We start from the raw sequence: 22,202 nt of genomic DNA on the forward strand, positions 1-22,202 counted from the left end.
CTTGATGCTTTGTGCACGCTTGTGTTGCTGTGCATTGTCACCAGACGTGTCGGGGTGCACCACTTTCACCCCAGCACTGGCGTCACTGAGGAGAGAGTGCCTCTGTGCCTGTCCAGCCCAAGCAGCAGAGGACACCTGGCTCAGATGCAGTTCCCTGAGTTGGCACATGGCCATGAAGCAAAGTCCAAAGATCCCACTGTGAAGTGAGCTGCAGGCTCCTGAGTGACTGCTGGGCAGGGCTGGGCTCTGCTTGTGTTATCTGAAAGGCTGCGCTGTGAGACTTGGGGGTTCAGCTCTGCCTTACCAGAGCACCATCACCTGCTGCAGGTGCTGGCAGTGCTGGACTGCCCACAGCACCTGCAGCCTTGACACCTTCTCAGAATATCATTAGCTCAGCAAATTCATCTTGAGATGCCAGAAGTAAAGCTTGCAGATGTGTGTACATATCCTCAAATGCAGTGAGTGTGTACTGAAGTTAACTCTTCATCACATTGAGTTGTTGTACAGAATTTTGCCTGGTAATTGAAATCATCCTGTGGAAAGTTTGGTTGTTGGACTCCTGCACTTGAGCTGAATATCTGGTGGGCTTTTAGGATGTGAGAGAGATGTAGCTCAGTGCACGTAAGATGAATCATCCTTGGTCCAACCATTTACATTTTGTGCCAGTTCTGCAACTCTGCTATTTATGTTCTAAATTTCAAAGCATTTTGAAAATACAGGATAGTTGCAAAATACACTTGAATATAATCTATAAAAGCATAGGTCATCTAATAATTGCACATACTACCTGCTAGGAGTGCCTGCTACAAAATCAAGGAAGTTTTTTGTCTTCTGGCCTCTGCCACTAAAGGCAGCAAGCAACCTGGTCTGCTCCCTCCAGAGAGCCTGGACTGTGAAAGGAGGTGGGAAGAAACACATTTAAGTTCAGAGGGCTAAAAGCAATTGGAGGAGGAGCTGGAAGAAAACACAAAGCAAGAGCTCAGCAGAAGCTCTGAGTGGGGGGGATAGAAGGTGAAGCAGTACTCAGTATAGGCAGCTGGGATAGCTGTAGGAAGAGCAGATGGTGGAGAAAGTGGGATACAAGCATGAGGAGCAGGAGCATTTGGAGAGAAGGGAAAGCCTGGGCTGGATTACAGGTGCACACACTGTGCCCACTGGCTGCTTTCCTCCAAAATCTGGAACTGAGCCTTGGAGCTGCAAGGGTCTGAGTTCCTGTTCTGCAGAGGAAATGTGTCACAGCCATGGGGTGCGTGGGAGCTGCATCACCACAGCCCCTCTATTGCTGTCAGTCACTGCTGCTAGAGAGCTGGACTGCAGACTGAGGGTAAGCTGAGGGATAAACTGAGGTTTAAATGCAGCTGCTGGTGCCTGTCCTAGCACTGATACAAGTCCAGATGTTAGAAGACCTTTTTCAAAAATTATTTTTAGATAAGGAGGTACATTATGGTTCCTCACTGTAGGTATGAAATCAAATCCTCCAAAGCAAAGCTCTGCCATGGGTTTGGAACTGCAGCTTCAGTCCTGTCATGTGTCTGCAATGTGACAGTTGTTGCTTATACATCCTCCTGTCTTCACCTGATTCTTGCCTCGTGCCCTGTGCAGATTTATTCTCTGAATCAGTGCAGTGCAGTGAAACTCTTCTCTGAAGGGCCCCTGCTTCCTGTGGCTGAAGGGGAGGGCTGGCCCTGTGTGGAAATGGCAGAGAAGGCACAGTGCAGTGTGATGCTCTCCTGGCTGGAAGCAGCTGGCCATGCCAGCTTTTTTTTGCAGGAGGTCACTTGTGCACTTCTGTCATTCAGTATCCAGCATGAGTTGCCTGATTGGGAGGCAGAAATGCTCATTTCTCTGGGATGTAGCTTAAGCAGTTAGGAGCTTTGCTTGTTTGATACTCAGTCGTGGCTCTGTGGCACTGGGGGTCAGGTGCACGTGTGATGCATCCAAAACTGGTGGAGCTCTTGTTTTCACCATGTGACCTGTACTTAAAAATGTAATATGTGTTGTTAACCCTGTGTTATAGACAGGTTGGGAAGATGAGCTCTTTGTCTGCAATATCTGAGAAGACTCAGCTGGCACAGGTCTCACACACATCTCAAAGACAGAGGAGCATTCTGACTGTCTCATGTCTGGATTCAGTATAGGCTCACCAAAGAAAAGAGTTTTTCCTAGTTTAGAGTGTCTGAGTCTTCCTCTGCAGGTCCACTGAATCTATCAGGACCCTGCTGACCTGGCACATACCTGCAGAGGTTCCTAGTGCTGTACACCATGCAGTGACTGGATTGTGTGCCTCAAGTAAGGCTTGGGACTACTTCTAGAATATGAAGGGGCAAAAAAATATTTCTCCTTGAACTAAAAGACACTGGAGTCCCGTGGAAAGCAAAATAATTCAAAGGAGGATCAAATACAAAGGTATTGTACGTATTTTTAATGTTTGCCTAAACATCCTTAATGATTCTTCTGGCATGGTTTTCCATATGCTTAATGATCCTTTTGGCATGGTTTTGTATGTCTAGAACATGTACCCATTGTGTGCAAAATACTGATCTGAGGCATCAGATTGGGCTGTGTTCCCTAGGGGATTCTGCTGGGCTGTCACCTGCCCAGGTGGTATTTGCTACACCTACTGTCAGTGGAGCTGTTGTGAGTGATGCTTGCTCATCAGGGTTTGTTAGTGCTGGTGCATGGGCAGCTCCTGGTGTTTACATGGTCCAGCAAGCAAACCTCCAAAATCCCAGTAGGTTTCCTGCTGGGATTGCTGCCACGGTGTGAGCCTCACCTTCCATGTTTAAAGCAGTGAAGTTACGTGGAGAGGGAGGGGAAGCCAAGGGGGAGGTTCAGCTCAGCAGCCATGTGTGTGCTTTTGGCTTTGCTTTTCCAATGAAATGTGTCTCAGTTGTTTTTAGACTCTTGAGGTGCAGTGGGACATGCAGAAGACACGTGTGTTGTTGTGACAGAGCTGTCTCTGTCTAATGTCTATGTTCTAGTGTCCTCTTGGGCTGTCACTCAGGTCTGCAGAGCTCTGATACTGTCTGAGTTGTAATTTTTGCTGTGGTTGGAGCTGGTTTTTCAGGTCTTCTTCAGCTGGGGGAAAGAAGTGTGTGAGGAGGCTGCCTGGAAAGAACAAGTGAACGTGTGCAGACACTCCATAAGTAGCTGGACCACTGGTTTGGGGTTTTTTTAACTCCTTTATGCTCACTAGTCCAAGGAGTTTATAGAAGACAAGGCAATAAGATTTGCTGAGTCTCTTCCTAAAGCACTTCAGTTGCTCACAGCAGTCTTGGAGAAGGATGTGGGAGCACCTTCCACAGGAATTCCAAGCAGAAAGTACCTAACAGGCACTTTCAAAAATGCAAAGGCTGGCTCAGGACCCATAAGCCACTTTTGGATCATATTTTGGCTTTTAAACTACAGGGAGCATTAGGACAAATAGAAAACATGGATATTTTGGAAACAAATCAAAAGCAGTCATGAAGTGTCCCCCTAACACCTTCAAATCCTCCCTTTCCTCTCTGTCTCCAGCCCCAAACATCATCAAACATTTTGTCTCAATCTCAGCAACTTGGACGTGAAACCTGTTTGCATGTGAATTTTACTACCAAAAAGGGCTTTTTTTTCAAAGCTGTGTTACTTGACTGGTGCAGGGACTGTGTTTTCATTAGGAGCACTAAAGCCTTTCTTCACTGAGTTGATGGTGAGGCGAGTTAAGAATCCAAGTGCAGCTGGTGGGGTGATCTGCAGCTGTTCAGACTCCTGCAGGTTACTCCACTCTCCCTTGCACTGAGCTGCCTCCCTCTGACAATGGCAAAAGGGAAAGTTGTGTGGCTGCTTCGTGCTCCTACGGGAACATTTTCTCCCCTTTTGCATTTTGAAGGGGTGTCCTATCCCTTTCTCTCTATCCTTGGCCACCTAGATGAAGTCTCTTCTGGCAACTTTCCCCCTCCTTTGGCTGGGGAGGAGGAAGCAGGGTGGAAAGGGAGGAACAAACAGCTGTCCTTTAGGTTTCCAATCAATGCATCTCCTTAGCAAGCTGGCAGTGTGAACTCAGTCCTTTGGAAAGCTGTTCTTTCACTCAAGAGGCAGCCTCAGCCAATTCTCCTCAGTCCAGGGCTGAAGAGGTAGGGAGTTTGGTCCTTTCCAGCTTGCAGGACCATTGCAGCTGGCACAGGCTCCTGTTTATTCCCTGTGCTTGGTTTGTGCAGTGCACTGGAGGGCCGTGCTGGCACTGTGGGGGTGAAGCTGTCTCAGGACACTGCTGAAATGTTGCAGTGTGTGCGTTTCAATTTTCATCTCTCCCTGAAAGCCACTTTCCCCTGAGACTGGGAGTGGGTGTAGGGAGATACCTGGTGAGGTGCAGCACTGCCCAGGCCAGCCTGGCACCACAGCATGAGGGGAGAGACTCCAGGGCTTGCTGGAAACAAATTCCTGACTGTACCTGGAGTTTGTTTTGAGTGGGGAGGATCGCAGCTGAGATCTTGTTAGCAAATAAAAGGCCTGGTGTGCAGAAATGTGTCCCGATGACATCTTGGTCTTATTCTGCCACTTCTGGTCAGCAAGGTTGAAAATTCACCCTCGTGTTTGCAGGTGTGAACACAGTGTGGCTGCCCTGGTTTGCAGGTGGTGGTGAGAAGAGCCGTGGTGTGCAGTGGCAAGGGGGATTTTAGTGTGCTTGCAGGAGGAATTTTACAGTTGTGCTGCTGTTGCTAGAGAAATTCTCTTTTTGATGGATACAGAGAATGCTGTCTGCAACTGGGTATCCAAGGATAGATGTGCCTGTAGTAAGGCCTCAGGCCTCATTTAGCTGCAGAAAGGTTGATCAGTGAAAAAGGTACTTTTCTCTGGTGCTCTCTGGTTTTGCCCATAAATTTGGGTATCTGAATACCATCTGTCACCTGCCACACTGCTGAGTGGTCCCTAAATCAGAAATGGTCTTCAAATCTGAGATCTTGTAGGGGCAGAACATCGCCACTGGCAGCAGATAAAAAAATGAAAAAATGAGGTAATGCAATGGTGTGCTATACTGCCCCAAGTTAAATGTTTCCACCTTCAAAAGCAGAGCCCTACTCTCCAAATTTTAAAGAAACCTTGCAAAGTGCAGCTGAGCTGCAGGCAGGGACAGGTTTGCAGGAAGGGAAGCTGCATTGCTTCAACTTAGATGCAGGCATGGGATTTTGTGGCCTTGCAGGCCTCCTGCTCCTCTACCCTTGCTAAAGGTCTCCACAAATTTTTGAAAAAGAAAAAAAAGGAGAAAAGAAAGGGGTGGGTGGGGGAAGTCTGTTTTTTTCCCCTCTATAAGGGCTGAGTTGGTTCTGCAGTGATGACTGTGACAGGCAGAATCCAGCAAAGGTGCACTAAGCTGCCCTGCAGAAAGTGGAGCAGGGTGTAGTCAATCCTTGGTCTGCCTTGTTTTCCTATTTTCTGTCTGCATTGCTTATTTTTGCCTCCCTGGGTGCTTCCCCCAAGACTTCTCTGCTCGTTCAGGTTTAATCTCCGTGATTTGTCCACAGCTCTGATCTCTGCAGGCACCGTGCAGGGCAGTTGGGTTCTCTCTGGCTCTTTGCTGCCATCAGCACATCTGATCCTGGCCGAATTTACATCAGAGGAGGGCCTGACAATGGGCTCTGCTTTCTCCTCAGCGACCCAAACAGGAGGAGGCAGCCGAGGGATCCTGCTCCACTTCCAACAGGGCTTGCTTGTCCCTCCTGCCTGCCTGGGCACTGCAGCCCCACTGCTGCTCTAAGCACCCCACAAACACAGCTGGCCCTGCAAAAGAGGAAAGTGAGACAGAGGTAGGCCTTTCTCTTCTCCTGCAAAGCAAACTCACATGTGGGAAACTAAATGACTCACAAAAGTTAATTTTAAGGCTTTTCTGCTGTTGCTGTTGCAGCTGCAGAAGTGCAACCCCAGAGTTAAGAGGTGTCTTTTCCCTGCAGAGGGAGATGCCAGGGTCAGGAAAGATGCTGCAGTCTCAGTGTGGTGTTTGCTGCCTGCTTGGAGCTGGTCACAGAAGGGGCTGATGACCTCAAGGCTGCACTCTCTAGCCAAACACTTCAACTCAAGTGTCAAATAATAGGGATTTACTTTTGCTTTTTTGTGTAATTTTGGATATTATCATACACAGTTATATATGATTATATACACACATGACTGATACAGGGAGACCTTTCCTGCAGCTGGAATTATCCTGGGATGCACTGGATGCTGTCTGGGCTGATGCAGCTGTGTCTCATGAGCACAGTGCACATGGGAGCTGCTCATCTTCAGTGCTGCAGCAGTGATCAGGGTGCTTACAGAGCCCCAGCTCCTTGTTCTCTGCTGGAAGTGGCAGCACATCCCATCTCCTGTGGGTTTCACCTGGTGAAATTGGGTCCCTGGTCCTCTGAGGGCCTGCAGTTTTCCAAGGAATGAGTGAGTCCCTGGGCTCTGCTCTGGCCTGGCAGGCTGCGTGTGCTCACCTTGGGCTGGAGACCTCTGACAAGGGAAAACTCTGCTCCCAAAAGGCTGTGAGGGGAGATTGGGAGCAAATCTGGTTCATCCCTCTGTTCAGCTGGCACACCACAGGAGGTGTGAAACCAGGAGCAAGGGCAAGGGACAGGAATGTGTGCCAGGAGCTCCCTGCAGCTTGTCTCTTCCAGGACTGCCGAGGTCCTGGATGCAGGAGCTCCAGCTCTCCATGCTCTTCTGCACAGAACCAACCTTGCTTATTCTTTAAGTCAGGCTGTGCAAAGCCTGCGTGTTTTGTGGGGTGCTGCAACCTGGAGGGGGAAGGGATGAGAAGCTGCTGTCCTTGGCTGAAGGACAGAAGTGATGATGGAGCTGTGCAGTCACTGCTGGAGCTGCCTGGGCTCCCACTCCCAGTGTGCAGGGCTAAAAGCTACATCCACCTAGGAGGGTTTTCAGCTCCTTTTTGCTCTGAGCAAGGTTGGAGATGTTCCTCTCTGTTTCCTGGGAAAGCTGAGGCTGGAAAAGCAGGGCAGCCCTTCCCACCTCACCTGCTGGAAGCCCCGAGGCCTGAGGGAGCAGAGGTGCTGTGCTGCCCAGCTGCTCACCCCTAGCCCTGCTGATAGCCAGCTGTTTGGGGATTAAAGGAGCTCTTTAAATAAAACAATAATAATAGCACTGCAGGCAGGTTTGATTTATTATGTAGGGACTCTGGTATTCAAATGAGCTCATGATAAATGGAAGTATTGGCTCATTAAATATTGCTTTGGAGTTTGTCCTCAGGAAGGCTGTGGTTTCATAGTGTAGCAGTGATTTGAGATGGTCCAAATTCTTCTTTGGATGGGTTTTTTTTACCTTCCAAGGATTTCTGTGGGTTTAAAGCCACTTTCAGATGTGATCTGTTAAAACAATTTCCAGCAAACTGTCACTGCCTGTCTTTGTCTCTTTATGACATATGAAAACTGGTGGGGTTTTTTTTCCCTACTGTTTAAAACCCAGGTTTGGGTGAGGCATTTGGAATATCTGCTCTTTGCTTTCTCTCCACTGAGGAGTGTGGTGGGATATCTGGAAGCTGTGAATTACAAAGGAGACCTGTGCTATAGCCTGGCTTAATTTAAAAGTACAGCAGTTAGAAAAACAAAGTGCCTTGCTCCCACTTCTTCCCTGGCATGTGAAGCAACTGAATCGTGAGTGAAGGCATGAATAAATCTGGATAAATCCCATCTCTGTCTCTGGTCCCATAGTGTAGGGCATTTTCCTGTCCCAGCTGTCCAGCCTCTGTCCCCCAAGGCACCAGAGCCACCCAGCAAACTCCAATATTAAACTCCCAATGAAAAAGGCCAACCAGGAGAGGGTGATGCCATCCCACTTGTACCCTCTGGATGTCCTTATGGATGGGTGCCTTTCCTCCTCTGTCCCAAGGGCTTAACTCTGCTTTCCCTGGATCTTAAATGGTTGCAGCCATAGGGAACGATGTACCTACAGAGCACAGGCAAGCAGAGGCTCCCAAAGAAACAAGGCAGGGAGTGAAATGGGAATCTCACTGTGGTGTGGCATTAAATCCTGGATTTGCTTTAGGCTGAGGGGAGAGTCAGGAACCTGCATCCCGAGATGAAAAACACCACTGATTGTGGGTTTGCAGGAGAAAGGCAGGGACACGCTGAAAAGTTGGCTCACAATGCCACTTGCTGCATCCTAATCTCCTGGTTCCTTTCTTGCCTTGCTAATAATAAGTAAGACTAATTTAATTTTCACAACATCCCAAATCTGTGGCTCTGTGAATCAGAGTCTTAATAAGATTCTCTAGCCGAGCCAAGAAAAGCTTAGTGGTTTTGAGCTTACTTTCTGTTGGGTTTCAGTTTCAGGACATTTGTGCAGTGTTGTTGTTTGTTTTGTTTTTTTTTTTAAACAAAACAAACTTGTATTCCATCGGGATCACTAGTGTCTCTCTTTAAATTATTGCATGTGTAAATTGGTTGTGCTGGAGCTGGGTGAAATCTTGAGCAAAAAAAGGCAAATTTTGGCAAAATGAAAATGAGTTGTTTTGATTTGCCACATTTTTTTTTCCTAGCTAGAAAAGAAACAAACCTATTTTGTTTCAGCCTTTTCTGAATAAAAGGCTTTGAGATTTTCCTCTTTGAAGCAACTTTTCATTTGGAATGATCTTCAGAGCTAACTTTTGTTAAAGGGGCTGAAAAGTCAAAGCGAAACATTTGTTTCAGTCGACCCCAAATGAATTTTTTTTTCTTTTGAAACTTTTTTCAGGGTTGCCAGTGAACCGAAAAATCGGTTATTCACCCAGCTTTATATCCCATATCCTGACAGAAACTTCAGAGCCCCACCGTGACTGTTTATGTGGTGCAGCTGCCCCTAAGCCCTCCGTTTATATGTTGGTAAATTATTATTCTGCTGCTCGGGGTGCTGTGAGACACTAAACCAGGAGTGCCTGGGTTTTCTCCCTTGGGTTAACAAGGAGCCAGTGTTTTATGAAGTGTTTTTAACTCTTCTCCTCCATGGCAGGTGTTGCCTTTGCTGGCCCAAAGGTGCAGTTGCAGGACCTGTTTTGTGCTGAAGGCTGTGTGAGGAGCTGGGTTTAAAGCAGCAGCGTTGAGCTTGGCTTTGGGGGTAGCTGTGCTTCAAAAAGAGGAGTGCAGTAATCAAGAAAAGAAAGTCCCTAATTTCAGGGTTAACCACTGCCAAACCCCACATTTAAAATGTGCTTTTCTTATGGTTACTCTGGGTGATAAATTATATATTACACAAAGCTATTGGGTTGTTTAACTCTTTTTGTCAGGGCACATTCTCTCTGTAAAGAATCATCTGCAGATGGCACAGGGTGTTCTGGAACAACAGAACCAAATTTGCCTGCTTCACTGAAGTTTAGATCAGTTGCTTTAGAACAGACACCACAACCAGAAATGGTTGGGCCCTGCTCACCTGGTACAGATTGCAAGTCTGCTGGAGAGGAAGGAGCTGGGCCAAATGGGTTTGTTCCTGCTGTTTATCTTAAATCTTAATTTAGGCTTAAATCGTGATGCCTGTCCCTTGAAGCAGTGAAGCATTTAGAGCAGCACAGGAGACCAGGCTCGGTGTGTGTGTTCCTGAGGCTGCAGTTTTCCCTTGGTGCCACTGTCCCAGGGAGCCCTTCCCAGCCAGCTGGGCACGTTCTGGCTCCCAGAGTGGTGCCAAAGCCAGTTTAGCCTGGCCAGGCTGGAGCCACCGTGCCTGCTCTGAGCCTGGCAAGATGTCTTGGAGAGGATTATTCTTTATTTTTAAATTACATCTTTTTCACCCACAACTTCAGAGAGCACTTACCCTGCTCCAGGTCCAGGTGTGGAATGAAGTCAGAGGATTTGCTATCCTCCAGGAGCAGCCCATGGGCTGTGGGAAGGTTGGTTTTCCTCCCATCCCTTCCAAGGGATGCTCTGTTTGGCAGGTCCCCAGCCCTTGGAGCCCTTCTCCTTCCCCTCACCCCCTGCACCTCTGCTCCCCACGGGGACCTGCCTGGGAGCAGCGGGGTGGTGGCTGAGCTGGGAGGAAGGTCACCTCAGGAGCACAGGGCGTGGCAGGGGAGGCAGGAATAGGAGTTCTGGCAGGAGGGAGCAGGCTGGGACTTGCCACCTTTCCAGGCTCATCCCCAGGGCCACATCGAAGAGTTGTCCCTCCTGCCCAGCGTGTTTCTCTCCCTTTTCCCCCACTCCTGTGCCTGGGATGACACAGTCCTGGGCTGTCCGTGCTTTGGTGTGTGGGACTCCAGACTGGTTGAACCAATTCGTAGTGGATGATTCACTGGGCACGTTCTGGCCTTTGCTTTGCTCCTGCAGTGTCTGGTTTTGGGGCCGTGCTGTGGCTGCCGTCCCCAGAGCCCCTGTGACACAGCACAGGTGTACAAATCATTGTGCTCCTCTCTGCAGGTGATTCTGGTCATCCCATACCCACTAAGTTGAGGCTTTTTAATAACCCAAATTGAGTGGCAGAGGTGATTTAATTTCCCCCTTTTTTTTTTTTTTAATTTTTTATTTTTATTTTTGTTGCATCAGAGTTCTTCACTTGGGCTGGTTAAAGACTTTTCCCAGTGGGGTCTCCTACATTCCCCCTCACATCCCTTAGTGAAGGTTATACTAGGCAGATCTGCTTCACCAAGTTTTCCCACCAAACAGCAGGGAGGACAAGAAATGCAGAGCACTTTGTGTGACACTTTTGAAGGATTTAGGTGGAAGCTTTTGGTTAAAGCAAGGTGTCACTTTGGCTGCCACGATATTAACCCTTGGCAGGCAGGGAAAGGGTGGTGGTAGCTGCCTTTTTCTGCTGTCAGGGCAGAGGAAGGGGGTTTCATCCCTCTGTGCTTCCCACCCCAGCAGCCAAATTAGCTCTGCCAAAGGGTTGCAAGGCAGGCAGTAAAGTCCCTTTGGAGCAGCCCAAATAATCCTTCCTCCATGCAGACAGTAAGGCAAGGAAAGCAAGAGCAATGTTACCCTCCCTGAGTATTGTCTTCTAGCAAGCTTCCAGGGGTTGAGGCTTTTTTTTTTCCTCTTTTTCCTCCCCCTCTCTAATAAGTGTAGAGCTTGGCACAAGCACACAATCCATGAGATCCCAGCTCACACCAGGAAAGGGGCAAGTATGGAAGGCCAAACTGTGTGAAGGAGAGAAAGCAAGGGGAAGAACAGGGCGAGGGGAAAGAAGCCCAGTGAACAGGGGGGAAAAGAGAAGAAACAGGAGAGGAAATAGTCCAGGGAGAGTAGCATGAGGTGGGGAAGGCAGGGCCAAAAGAATGGAAGGGAATCCTGGCAGAAATGGGCTATTTGGAAGCTGTTCCTTCTGTGCCTTCCCCTGGCAGGTCTCTTGATCTGGAGATGGTTGGGGAGGAATCAGCTGGGTTCTGGGGACATGTTGGTTGAAAAAGAGAGAGAGGCTGAGGACTAAAAGAAGCCCTCCCTGCTCCTGACCCCAGAGCAGCTGGCACACCTGGAGTGCTGAGGATGAGATGTGGAGGTCAGGAGGTGTGCCCAGCCCACTGCCACCCGCAGAACCCCTGTGGCTGCTGCACAGGAGCCCTTAGGGCTCCTTCCCCCTCCCTGGCCACCTCCTTCTTTGGAGGAGTAGGAAAGGTGGGAGGGAAAACCCATGATCTTGCTGGCCTCCTGCCAGTTGCTAAGGCAGTTTCTTGAAAAGGGAGGGGAGCTGTGGAAGGAGGGAGCTGCCTGGAGAGGAGGCAGATGATGTAGGCAAGGAGCAGGCAGGGAGAGGAGCCTGCAGCCACCAGTGATGGAGACAAATGGGACCCAGGGCTGAGTGGGAGCAGGGGGCAAGGAGCCCAGAGGAGAGGGGTGATGTGGAAAGGGGCAGGGGGAGCCAGGAGAAGCAGCTCCTTGCACAGCTCAGCCGTGGAGCCAGCATCCCAGCAGACCTGTCTCAGCTGATGGGTTTGCTGTGCTTCGTAGCAGATTTACGAAGCACTGCCTGTGGCAGGAGGGGATTTCTTTCTCCAATGATTTTTCCCTGCTGTGTTTCCTCTGGTGAGTACGAGACGTGTGTGGTCCAGGGAAGCTGGCTGTGCTGTGTGAGCAGGGCTGGCTCCTAATGCCAGTGCTGGAGGCACACGTGTCCCACATGGATGTGCAGGTTGGAGGGACTGTTACCCTTCCTGGGTGAGGCCACCAGCAGCGTGGTGCACAAGGGCACTTTTGCTGTCCCCTCCTTGCCTCAGTGCCGTGTTTGAGTGTCTCTCTGCCCACACAGCATATACTTGAGCAAGGTCCCTGACAGCTGGTGGGCTCAGCTCCCTGATCCTCCACTTACTCGGGCCCGGAGAGGGGTTTGGTGTGGCTCTTGGTAGCCGTGGAGCCGCTGCCCTGCAGAGCTGAATGCAGACCTGGCCGATGCTGCTGGAACGAGCTGCGGTGCCTCCTCTGCCCGGAACGCTCCTGGGGCACAGTGGCAGCACCCGAGGGAGGGAGGGAGTGTCCTTCGGTCCCCAGGTGCCCTGTCACCTCCAGAAACAGGGTAAGTGCCTCGCTCCGCTGTGGTGCTGGTGTGAGGTACCTCGGACCTGCGCCTCGTCCAGCCGAACTCCAGCCGCTTCCCCTCCCTGCTGCTCCCCTCACGGCGGGCTCGGAGCAAGGGCTGCCTGCGGGGAAATGGCCGGAGCTGCCCTGGGGTCGGGACACACCCTGAGGGGAGATGCAGCTCCCTGCACCTTAAACGCCCAGAGCAGAGGTGGGAGCTCGGGGGTTGGAGCTGCTCGCCTCAGGAGGGGCTCTGCGCTGGAGGCAGCTCCCGCTGACAAGCCCCAAGTGAGGAAATCAACTCTTTAAAGGTAAGCGGCAAGAAAACCGGGGCAGCTTCGGGAGCGCAGCAGCGGCATCTCCGACGGCCCTGCCCGGGATGGGCGCCCCAGCGCCCGGCGTGTCCGTGCGGGAGCTGATCCCGCGGGGAAGGGTTCGCTCCGCAGCCCCGGCTGCGCTTCACCCCCGCGCTTGCTGAGCAGGCAGAAAACCCAATCCCGGGGCCGCCTTTAGTTCTCCCGCTTCTCCTTCCCGTGCGTTTCTGGCGCCCGCGTCCCCGCAGCCGTTCGTGCCCGGCGGCAGGACAGGAGCCAGCCGCCCGCGGCCGGGGAGGGACGGGGACAGCTCGCCGCTCTCTGGAAATCCCAAATGGAGCAGCGGGTGCGGGAGGGCTGCCTCAGGAGCTGAGCACCGCAGCCGGGCCACAAAAGGCTGAGGGAGCCAAAGGCAGGGGCGAGATCTCCCTCCTGGCTGGCCCTGAAAGCGAACACCAGGCACCCGGAGGAGCGGGGAGGAGGGCACCGATAAGCGAAGCGCTGCTGGAGGTATCCGGTGTTTCCTGCTGGGATTTGGCGGCCCGGAGGACGCTGCGTTCCGTGCGGCAGCAGCGAGCGGGTCCCGCTGCGGGCCGGCCTGGCCGCTCCCCGGGAAGCCGCTCGGAGCATCCCTCGGCTCAAGGAGCGGCCGGCACGGGCTCCTCTCTGCTCAGGAGCACAAAAGCCTCGCAGCAGGAGCGGGCCTCGCACTCGGCGGCGTTCCTCTTGTCCTGCCGGGAGCAGCGGGGTCGGACGCGCTGTCCCTCCCCTGTCCCTCCTGCTGCAGCCCTCCCGGGGTCCTGTCTTCCCCTGACCGCCCTCTTTCGTGGAGGGAAAGAACCAGCCGGATTTTATTTTAATTGTTTATTGTATAATATAAAACTACAAAAGTAAGACTGCTCATTTCCATGTACATTTGTCCAATTGTTTTTTTTTTTTTTTTTTTGATTACAGCCCATACCTACATGTGAATACAGTAATCTGGTTTCAGATGTCTGTAATATTGCATAGAAAAGGCACAGCTCTAAGGTCTGTGGAAGGGGAAGGGGAAATACAGCCTTTTTTCTTTTTTTTTTTTCCTTTTTTTTCCTTTTTTTTCTTTTTTTTTTATTTTTTGACAATAACAAGCCCTGTTCAAACAACCATGCACTGAACATGTCACACTATTTACACCTTTTCCAGAATCTTGGCCTTTGCAGGCACTAGTATGGAATACGTTCAGAACTAAGATAGGATTTGAGGTTGGGATTTTATCTGCAATTTGTGTTTTCAAAGAGGTTCCAGAACTTGCATTAGGCTTATTTTCAGAAAAAGAAAAAAGTGCTTAAAAATAACTACTTTAAAATGTTCAGTCTCATTAATTAATAGAATATTGAAAGCAACTTGCACAGAAGCAGGATACTGAAGCCTCATTGGGGGTTGGGGGAGAAAAAAAAAAGAACAAAACCAAACCAAAAGAAACCCTGTAACAAGAACAAAAAGTTCAAAACATGCCAGAATGAATTAAACCATTTGTCAGACAGGACCCATTGCTAGATACTCAATTTAACAGTGTAAACTTTGGATTCAAAATCATACATTTTAAATTACCCAGGCTCTTACCAGAAAAACCGAATTACCTGGCCCAAGGTCCGAATTTCTGCTGACAGTGATTGCTGCAGGCGTGGCTCTCCCAGCCGGCTGCGGGCGGTGCCCGAGGGATGCCCGGACAGACCGAGGGATGCCGGGACAGACGGAGGGATGCCGGACAGACGGAGGGATGCCGGACAGACGGCGTGCTCTGCCCCGCAGGGATGCTCCGCTTCCTTTGCTCCCGGGGCTCCCGAGGGATGCGGAGCCCCGGGCGCGGCTGCTCGGGCTCAGAGCCGCGGCTTTGGGTCCCGCCCGGCTCTGGCACAACTCCGGGGCCGGAGGGAACATCCTGCCCCCTTCTACGGATGTCCGGGCCCAGGGAATTCTGCTGGGCCTCCCATGCGTGTTTAAAAAAAAATAAGGAAAAAAAAAATTTCTTTTCTAAACCTTTCCGAGGCAGCACGATGGAGATGACTGCATCTGCTCCTGCCTTCAGTGGCAGATTCCAGGAGCGTGCCAAGGGAGGCCCCTCTCAAGCAGCCAGTGGGGGTAGGAGCCTGATCAGGACTAAATTTGAACATAACCCTGTCCCTCCTCCATACCTTTTTTTGCATATTTCAAACAACCAGACCCATATTTGAAAAAGAGTATAGGGGGGAAAAAAATCCTGTGATCCATGCATATCCTGACTGGAACTCAATTAATTCTTTCTGAATCTGGCTCCCATACCCTTTTTCATACAGATTTACATTCCTACAAGAGGATACATTCCTACCATACATTCTGTACATGTTACAATCCAGATGTTGTTAGCTTCACAATAAAATAAATATATTTACAGAAGAAAAAAAAAAAAAGAATAAATAATTTAAGAAAAAAAAAAATCACTTCAAATCCAAAGCCCTCTTGTTCTGCTCCCATCTTGTCACTTCATTGCACGTTAATGTCAATCTCCATCCCTGGTGTAGGTCTCAGAGAAATTCCATGCTTGGCTGCTGCTGGGACCACAGCACAGGCCCAGCTAGAGAGTCAGTGACTGTGCAGGGGGAAAGGCACAGCTCAGCCCTTCCTTCCCAGGCCTGCACCAGCCTTCCCAACCTTCTGCTGAGTCCCACAAATCAAGTAGGTTTTTGTCCTGTGGGATTCCTGTAGGGATTCTGCCCCAGGACATGCACTTCAGCACCAAGGAGCCACAGACACTGCCCAAGTGGCAAACTGGATTTAGAGCTCAGCTCCTTCTCTCTGGGTACAAAACCTTCAGCTGACTCCCCTTAACAGCACGGCTCTCTGAGAAGGGCTCTGGGAGCTTTGGCCTAGCAGGTGGTATTTATGCAGGTGTCAATACTTAAGTAATCCCAAAAGATGGGCAGCTCCAGTGTCCTGCAAATCACTTTTTACCCATGGTAAGGCAAGTGCCTGCCAAGCTGCCGTGTGAGGCTGGTGCTGTTCCAGGTTTGTGCTCCCAGGTACTCGAGGTGCAGGGACAGAAAGGCCGTGGGCTCTCCTGCAAGGGCAGAGAACTGCTGTGGAACAAGGGCTGGGTCAGCTGGAGCTGTCCCCTGCTCCCCGCCCTCCCTGCCCCTGCTCCCTAAAGCTCCACTTGGTCAATGGTTCTCAATTTGAAGCAATAACTTCCTTTTGTCTTTAGTCTGTGTAATGACTGCAAATCCATCAGCGCCCCAGTGCTTCACGGAGCTCAGCCTGGAAAAAGAAGAAAGCAAACCCACCCCGCTGGGCCAGCGCCCCCCTCCTCCCCAGCCCTGTCTCTCCCTGACAGATGAACTGGGAGCCAGAAGCGCCTTTCGCAGCTGTACATGATGCATTTCATTTCCATTAGGAGTTCCTTCATTGCAAAAATGTGTTTGCTCTCATCCTGTGTCTGTGTGCATATCTATGTTACATCTATCTATACACTAATAAATATATATGGCCTGTTTTAAAGTGCCAATTTATAAAAAGCCGCCTCCTCAAAAGGCAGGTAAAGACCCAATTTCATCCATGACAAGAAGGGAGCAGAATTGACTGAATATTGCCAAATGACGTAAAACATAATTTAAAATTTCTTAAATAAATATAAAAGTTATTCCTAAAGAAGCCATAGGCATGTCAACAATACAGGTTGTAACCGGCACTCGACAACTAAAGTACCATTGGAAAACTAAAATGCCATAGCAACTTCAGCAATAGGCATGATACATTGCAAACGTTTTTTTTTTTCTTTTTAAATTAAATGTACACCACAACGAACTCAGGGAAAAAAAATAAAAATAGCCATTGGTGCAGTAAGAAGACTTCTCAGGTGTTACGGGGGAGGGGGACCATGCATAGAAAGCTGTGTCTGTATATTCCTTGTAAAACTGGTCTATAAAGTGTAAAGCAGGTAACACAGTTGATACAAGAACCCAACTCTAGACGAGATGCCAAGTGATGTCACACGACTGGCTCCAGTTTCGACAGCAATGGATACCAAAGCAAGTCCATCCAGTGCAGGTACGAGATGAGCTTCACTGCAGGAATACTGAAGCTGCCTTTTTCAGCACTTAGCACAGTGAGGTGGGAGAGGGGAGGAGAAATGCTCCAAGAAAGGGCGAGCGGATGCTCCCAGCCTGTGCCCATCAGTCAGGGAGATGCCATGGCAGGATGACTCTCGGTGGGCTCTGTCAGGAGGGTGCCCAGGCAGGATGACTCTCGGTGGGCTCTCTCAGGAGGGTGCCCAGGGAGGATGACTCTCGGTGGGCTCTGTCAGGAGGGTGCCCAGGCAGGATGACTCTCGGTGGGCTCTGTCAGGAGGGTGCCCAGGCAGGATGACTCTCGGTGGGCTCTGTCAGGAGGGTGCCCAGGGAGGATGACTCTCGGTGGGCTCTCTCAGGAGGGTGCCCAGGGAGGATGACTCTCGGTGGGCTCTCTCAGGAGGGTGCCCAGGCAGGATGACTCTCGGTGGGCTCTGTCAGGAGGGTGCCCAGGGAGGATGACTCTCGGTGGGCTCTGTCAGGAGGGTGCCCAGGGAGGATGACTCTCGGTGGGCTCTGTCAGGAGGGTGCCCAGGGAGGATGACTCTCGGTGGGCTCTCTCAGGAGGGTGCCCAGGGCAGCAGGCTCTCCGTGGGCTCCGGGCACGGCGCTCCCCCCCCAGCATTCCCGGGAGCTCCGGGCGAGGAGGTGCCGATCTCCGCCGGGTTAAGGCTCCGTCAGGCGGGGTGGGGGTCTGGCAGGACCTCCGGGGGTGAAGTTCCACAACTGTTTCCTGCCAACTGCTTCACGTACATGTTGGAAAAGGACATGGCTCTAGGTTTCGGGAATCACAGTAGTGCGCAGTGGGTACAGCAGGGAGCAAACACTTGTGAAACTCCGGCAGAAGCAGCTCCCAGCCCTTTCTTAAAGCACTTTTTTTTGTTGTTGTTGTTTGCATTCAGGGAAACCGACTGCAGGCTTATTTGATCCAATTTTCTCTTTGCACCATACACATATAAAACATTACAACTCTGTATAAAAGTACAAGTGGTTCTTGTACATCTGAATTATGCAGGAACTATGTGAGCAAATCCTATCAAAATAGCTATTTTTTTTGTGTGTATAAACAGCATTTGTTTTTAGAAAAAACAATACCATAAACTGCAGAATCTGTACAAAAATATAAAATAAATTTGGGCAGCAGTTTCTAAACAGCCATGTAAATGCAACACTTAAAGAGGAGCAGGTTAATGCCTCCAAAAGGCTGAATTGCTAAAGTCAACCTATACAGGGCTAAAATGGTATTGAGATTATCTAAATAATAAAATTTTTTACCTCTTGCAATAAAACTTATAGAAAAAATAGACAAGTATGCACATGCAATTTACAGCTTTCCCCAACATAATCCTTGTGCTTAGCTTTTACCTTTTTTTTCCCATTTTTTTCTTTTTTTTTTGTAATAACATAACATTGTCTACAATACATATTCTTTCCTATACCAGGATATTCGGTCTTCCTTGAGGAACCACTTTAAAAAAAATACATTAGAAGTGGTCATACATGGATGAAGGCACTCCAACTCTGCTCGAAGCAAAAACTAGTGTGATCCTTTTCTTATCAAAAAAGGCAAGCAAGGATGCATGCACAGTGCTGTGAATCGGGGCTGGGAGGAACTATGGAAATACTACCAAGTGTATATACTGGTACTTAAAATTAAAATTAAAAAAAAAAAAAAGAAAAAGAAAAAAGACAAAACAAAAGTTGCTATATTTCTAATATTTTTAAGACCCAACAAGCACCTCCATGATGTGATCCAGTTCTGTGAGATCCATTTTGAAAGGCTGATTTGGAGTTACTGGTTGACTGCTGTACGGAGCGAGAGTTTTTAGGAGCTCATCTGCTGAGACAGGAGCCATTTTTGAGGCAGCCCCCGTGGCAGACGTGCAGGGGTCAAAATCATACATGGACGTATCAATGTCAGCGAACAGAATGTCATCCAGGGTCAAGTCTGTGAGGAAACCTGTGGAAGCTGTTATCTCAAAGTTGCCAGGCAGGGGCTCCATGAGTTTGGATTCAGCCGTTCTGCTCTCCGGGAGGCCCTCGGGCTTGTGGATGATGTTGGACTCGCCGGGCTGGGCTTTAGGGTCGCCGGCTGCCGATTCAGCTGCTACTGCCTCTGCGGAGGTAGGTGCTGGACAAAGCTCCTCGATTTCGTCCAAGGCTGAGGAGAAGCTGTCCTTTACTGGCTGGAGAGCAGGAGGTGTTGGCTTCGTCGGACCGTCGTGCTGGACAGCCGGGGAAGTGCAAAACGTGTCGTCCTCGAGCAAAGAGGCGGGGGTGAGGCAGGACTCCAGGGGCATAGTGCTTACCAGGTCGGGGGGGAGCAGGGGCGGCGAGGCCAGGTGGCTGAAGGCCGGCTGCGCCTCGCGGAAGTTGTCGCTGAGAGGGTCGGCAGGCTGCGAAGCGGCCACAAACATGGGCCTCAAGCTGCCTTCTTGTTTGAGTTCTTCCTGGATTCGCCTCAACATGTTGTTAATTAAAACTGTCTTTTGCAAGCTTGGCTCGGTTAATGGCCTGTGGTTATAAAGTTTCATAAGGGAAATGTTGAAGATAGTCTGACGCTGTAAGGTGTAAGACACCTTAGAGGGACCGTCAGTGGGAGACACCACTTTGCCTTCCAACCCATCTTCATGCTCGTCAAACTTCCGCTTTCCTCCTTTCCCCAACATATATCTGCAAGGGAAGAGAGGAGACTGATGAAGGCAGCAAGGCAGGTGCACACCTCTCCCCATCCACTACACGGCCTTGGCCCACAGCAGCGTGACGAGCAGGCAGCAGCCACCCTAACGCAGGGCTCTGGCCCATCCATACCTAGGCACGGCTGTGCTGGTAAATTCCAAGCAGGAATTCACACAGCATCTATAATACTCAAGATCTGGCATGCTTGGCAGCAAATTCCCTCTTCCTTACATTAAGCAAATACCTGTCCACAGCAGCACAAGCCACAGGCACTGCACTGAACGTTTCCTTACATTCCCCGGCTGAGGCGGCGCTATGCCTGGGAATACAAATGTAAAGCACCAAGGTTCTCACAATGAATTTCCTCTTTTTATTCAAAAGTGTGTTCACGGGGGAAGGGAAGCGAGGCTTAAGCAATTGTGTGTTGAGAGAAACTTCCCCAGTGAGGTTGGGAGATCCAGCCCTTTGGTACACCAGGATATACACATATGGGTTTATTTAGCTGATTGCCTAAGGACTAAACTACCGGAGCAGGAAATGCAGTTATTATACTCAGAATTAGATAAATTACAGATGAAGAAGACGATCTGTCAAGTCTTTTAGTCTAATCCCCAGGACCACTCTCTGCACTACACTCTGCTGCTGGTCGGATGGCAGATTTTGAAGAAAACAAAGGGGATTTTACCAAACTTGCCCCACATTATAAATAATTTCTGAGCTAAGATTAAGTAGGGCAGTTCAGTCCCCAGTGCCATCTTTCCAGGATGTGTCAGAGCCTGGAAATGCTCCTCTACACAGCACAGTCCCAACCTCATTTTGTCACCATTATTTTTGTGACACCAAGATTCCCCCAAACGCAGAGGAATGAAGGAGTCACTGTGCTGTGACAGTAGCATGACCTAACGTGATGCTCTCTCATTTTCCCAGGTAGAGTGGTGAGGTGCTGGAGCTCTAACCCAACTCACTATTTTAATATGAAGGAGCTCGCTGTTCATTCCTATATCCCTCCTTCTGTTTAACAAATTCTTCTGGCATGAAGAAGTCTGCCTTGTTTAAAGAGGGGAAAAAAGAAAAAAGAAAAAAAAAAGGAAAAAGAAAGAAAAAGAAAAAGAAAAAGAAAAAGAAAAAGAAAAAGAAAAAGAAAAAGAAAAAGAAAAAGAAAAGAAAGAAAAAGAAAAAGAAAAAGAAAAAGAAAAAGAAAAAGAAAAAGAAAAAGAAAAAGAAAAAGAAAAAGGAAAAGGAAAAGGAAAAGGAAAAGGAAAAAGAAAAAGAAAAAGAAAAAGAAAAAGAAAAAGAAAAAGAAAGAAAAAGGAGTGGAAGAGGCTTTCTAGCCACAGGTATTCTGAAAGAAGTTGCAATGGCCATATAGATTTTTACCCCAGACCTGACCAGTCTCACAATTTGCAGCTATCATCTGGGAGACAAAATTTGCCTTCTTTATTTGAGTACAATTCCCAGTCCACCCAGTGGGATTAGTGCCTGCAAAACAACTGCACCAGGCAGGTCTAACACAGTTTGATGGTCGCACACCAGTTCAGCAGACAGACAATGTAGTTAAACATCATCAAAAATGACTGACAAACACTGAAGAGCAAAGAGACCCTTGGAAAGCAGAAGAGGGGGGGGCTAAAGAAGTCAGGATTTCAGTGCTACAAGAGTTTCAAAAAACATTTGCTGGGTGGTAAATCCAAAACCAGATGGGGTGAAGAGAGCCTCTTCTGGTTAAAAATAAGCCCCAAATCCAGATAATTTTCTAGCATATTATGCAATTAAAACAAGCAAGGCGGGGCGAGGGAGCAGGCTGAGCAGAGCTGAGGAACAGGTAGGCTGCCATCCAAGCTCCTTGGCCAGCTACCAGCAATTCCAGCGCCTGGAATCTCGGGTGAACAAAACCTCTGAAATTCAGCGCTACTGCCGAAGTCTGGCTTTTCTCTGCTCCCTGGTGTCACTCCCATGGACTCCTCTGGAGCTGTTCTCATGGCTTTGGGGTGCAAGAGGGGGGCTTTGCTATTCCAGTGCTCACAGCAGACATGTTTCCTTTCACTTCAGACAGAAAAGAGCAAGAAAGGGAGGATCAGGCTAGCAAGAATTAAAAACCCTGCCCAATTCCAGCACGTTTTAAAAGCAGCAAGGGGTTAGGAGGAGATGAGCAGCTTTCCATCCCTTCCTGCTATCTCCTCCCCCTGAAAAAAGACAGACTCTGACCTAAAGACATACCAGGGCTCCTTCCACAATGCTCTATTTAAAGAAGACATTTTTAAATGGCTTGGGGACTAGAAGAGTTTGAAGTTTGTCAGCCTCTGCCAGGAATGTATAAAAACATTCCCTGCACAAAGCAAACCTTTTCCCCCATGATAAAGAAAACAGCCCAGGCTCCGTTCCCTGTGCTCAGCTATTCATCATTGCCAGGTGACGCTGCCAAGCGTTTCCAACAAACCCAACCGAGCCCATTTCCACCCAAGACTGAGGTGCTGCTCCAGAACACATTTGCAAAGCTGGTCAGTAAGAACTGTGGGATCATCACTAAGTAAATACTACGATAGCCTCACGACGTCATTTTCCAGGAAGCTCAGTGATAATTCAAGATTTCCTGTATGTGTGACTGTCAAGCTTTCACATCTCACTAGATCTTCACACAGCTTGATTCAGAGCTTGCCCTTTTAAAAGATAAAATAGATCAGGCAACT

General features: G+C 49.3%; 1 protein-coding gene across 5 annotated transcripts in view; it reads right to left on the reverse strand.

Moving 5' to 3' along the window:
• Nucleotides 1-13,603: 13,603 nt before the first annotated feature.
• The window catches only part of SERTAD2 (SERTA domain containing 2), a 78,606-nt gene continuing 70,007 nt past the window's right edge, over nt 13,604-22,202 (reverse strand). For all 5 annotated transcript variants that reach the window (XM_077781839.1, XM_021555853.3, XM_021555852.3 and 2 more), the window contains one exon: nt 13,604-19,509. In XM_077781839.1, the coding sequence (XP_077637965.1) occupies nt 18,558-19,505 (948 nt within the window). In that variant the 5' untranslated portion in view covers nt 19,506-19,509 and the 3' untranslated portion in view covers nt 13,604-18,557. The remainder of the gene's footprint in view (nt 19,510-22,202) is intronic.

The sequence above is a fragment of the Lonchura striata genome, chromosome 3 (assembly GCF_046129695.1).
Source record: "Lonchura striata isolate bLonStr1 chromosome 3, bLonStr1.mat, whole genome shotgun sequence".
Lineage (NCBI taxonomy): Eukaryota > Metazoa > Chordata > Aves > Passeriformes > Estrildidae > Lonchura > Lonchura striata.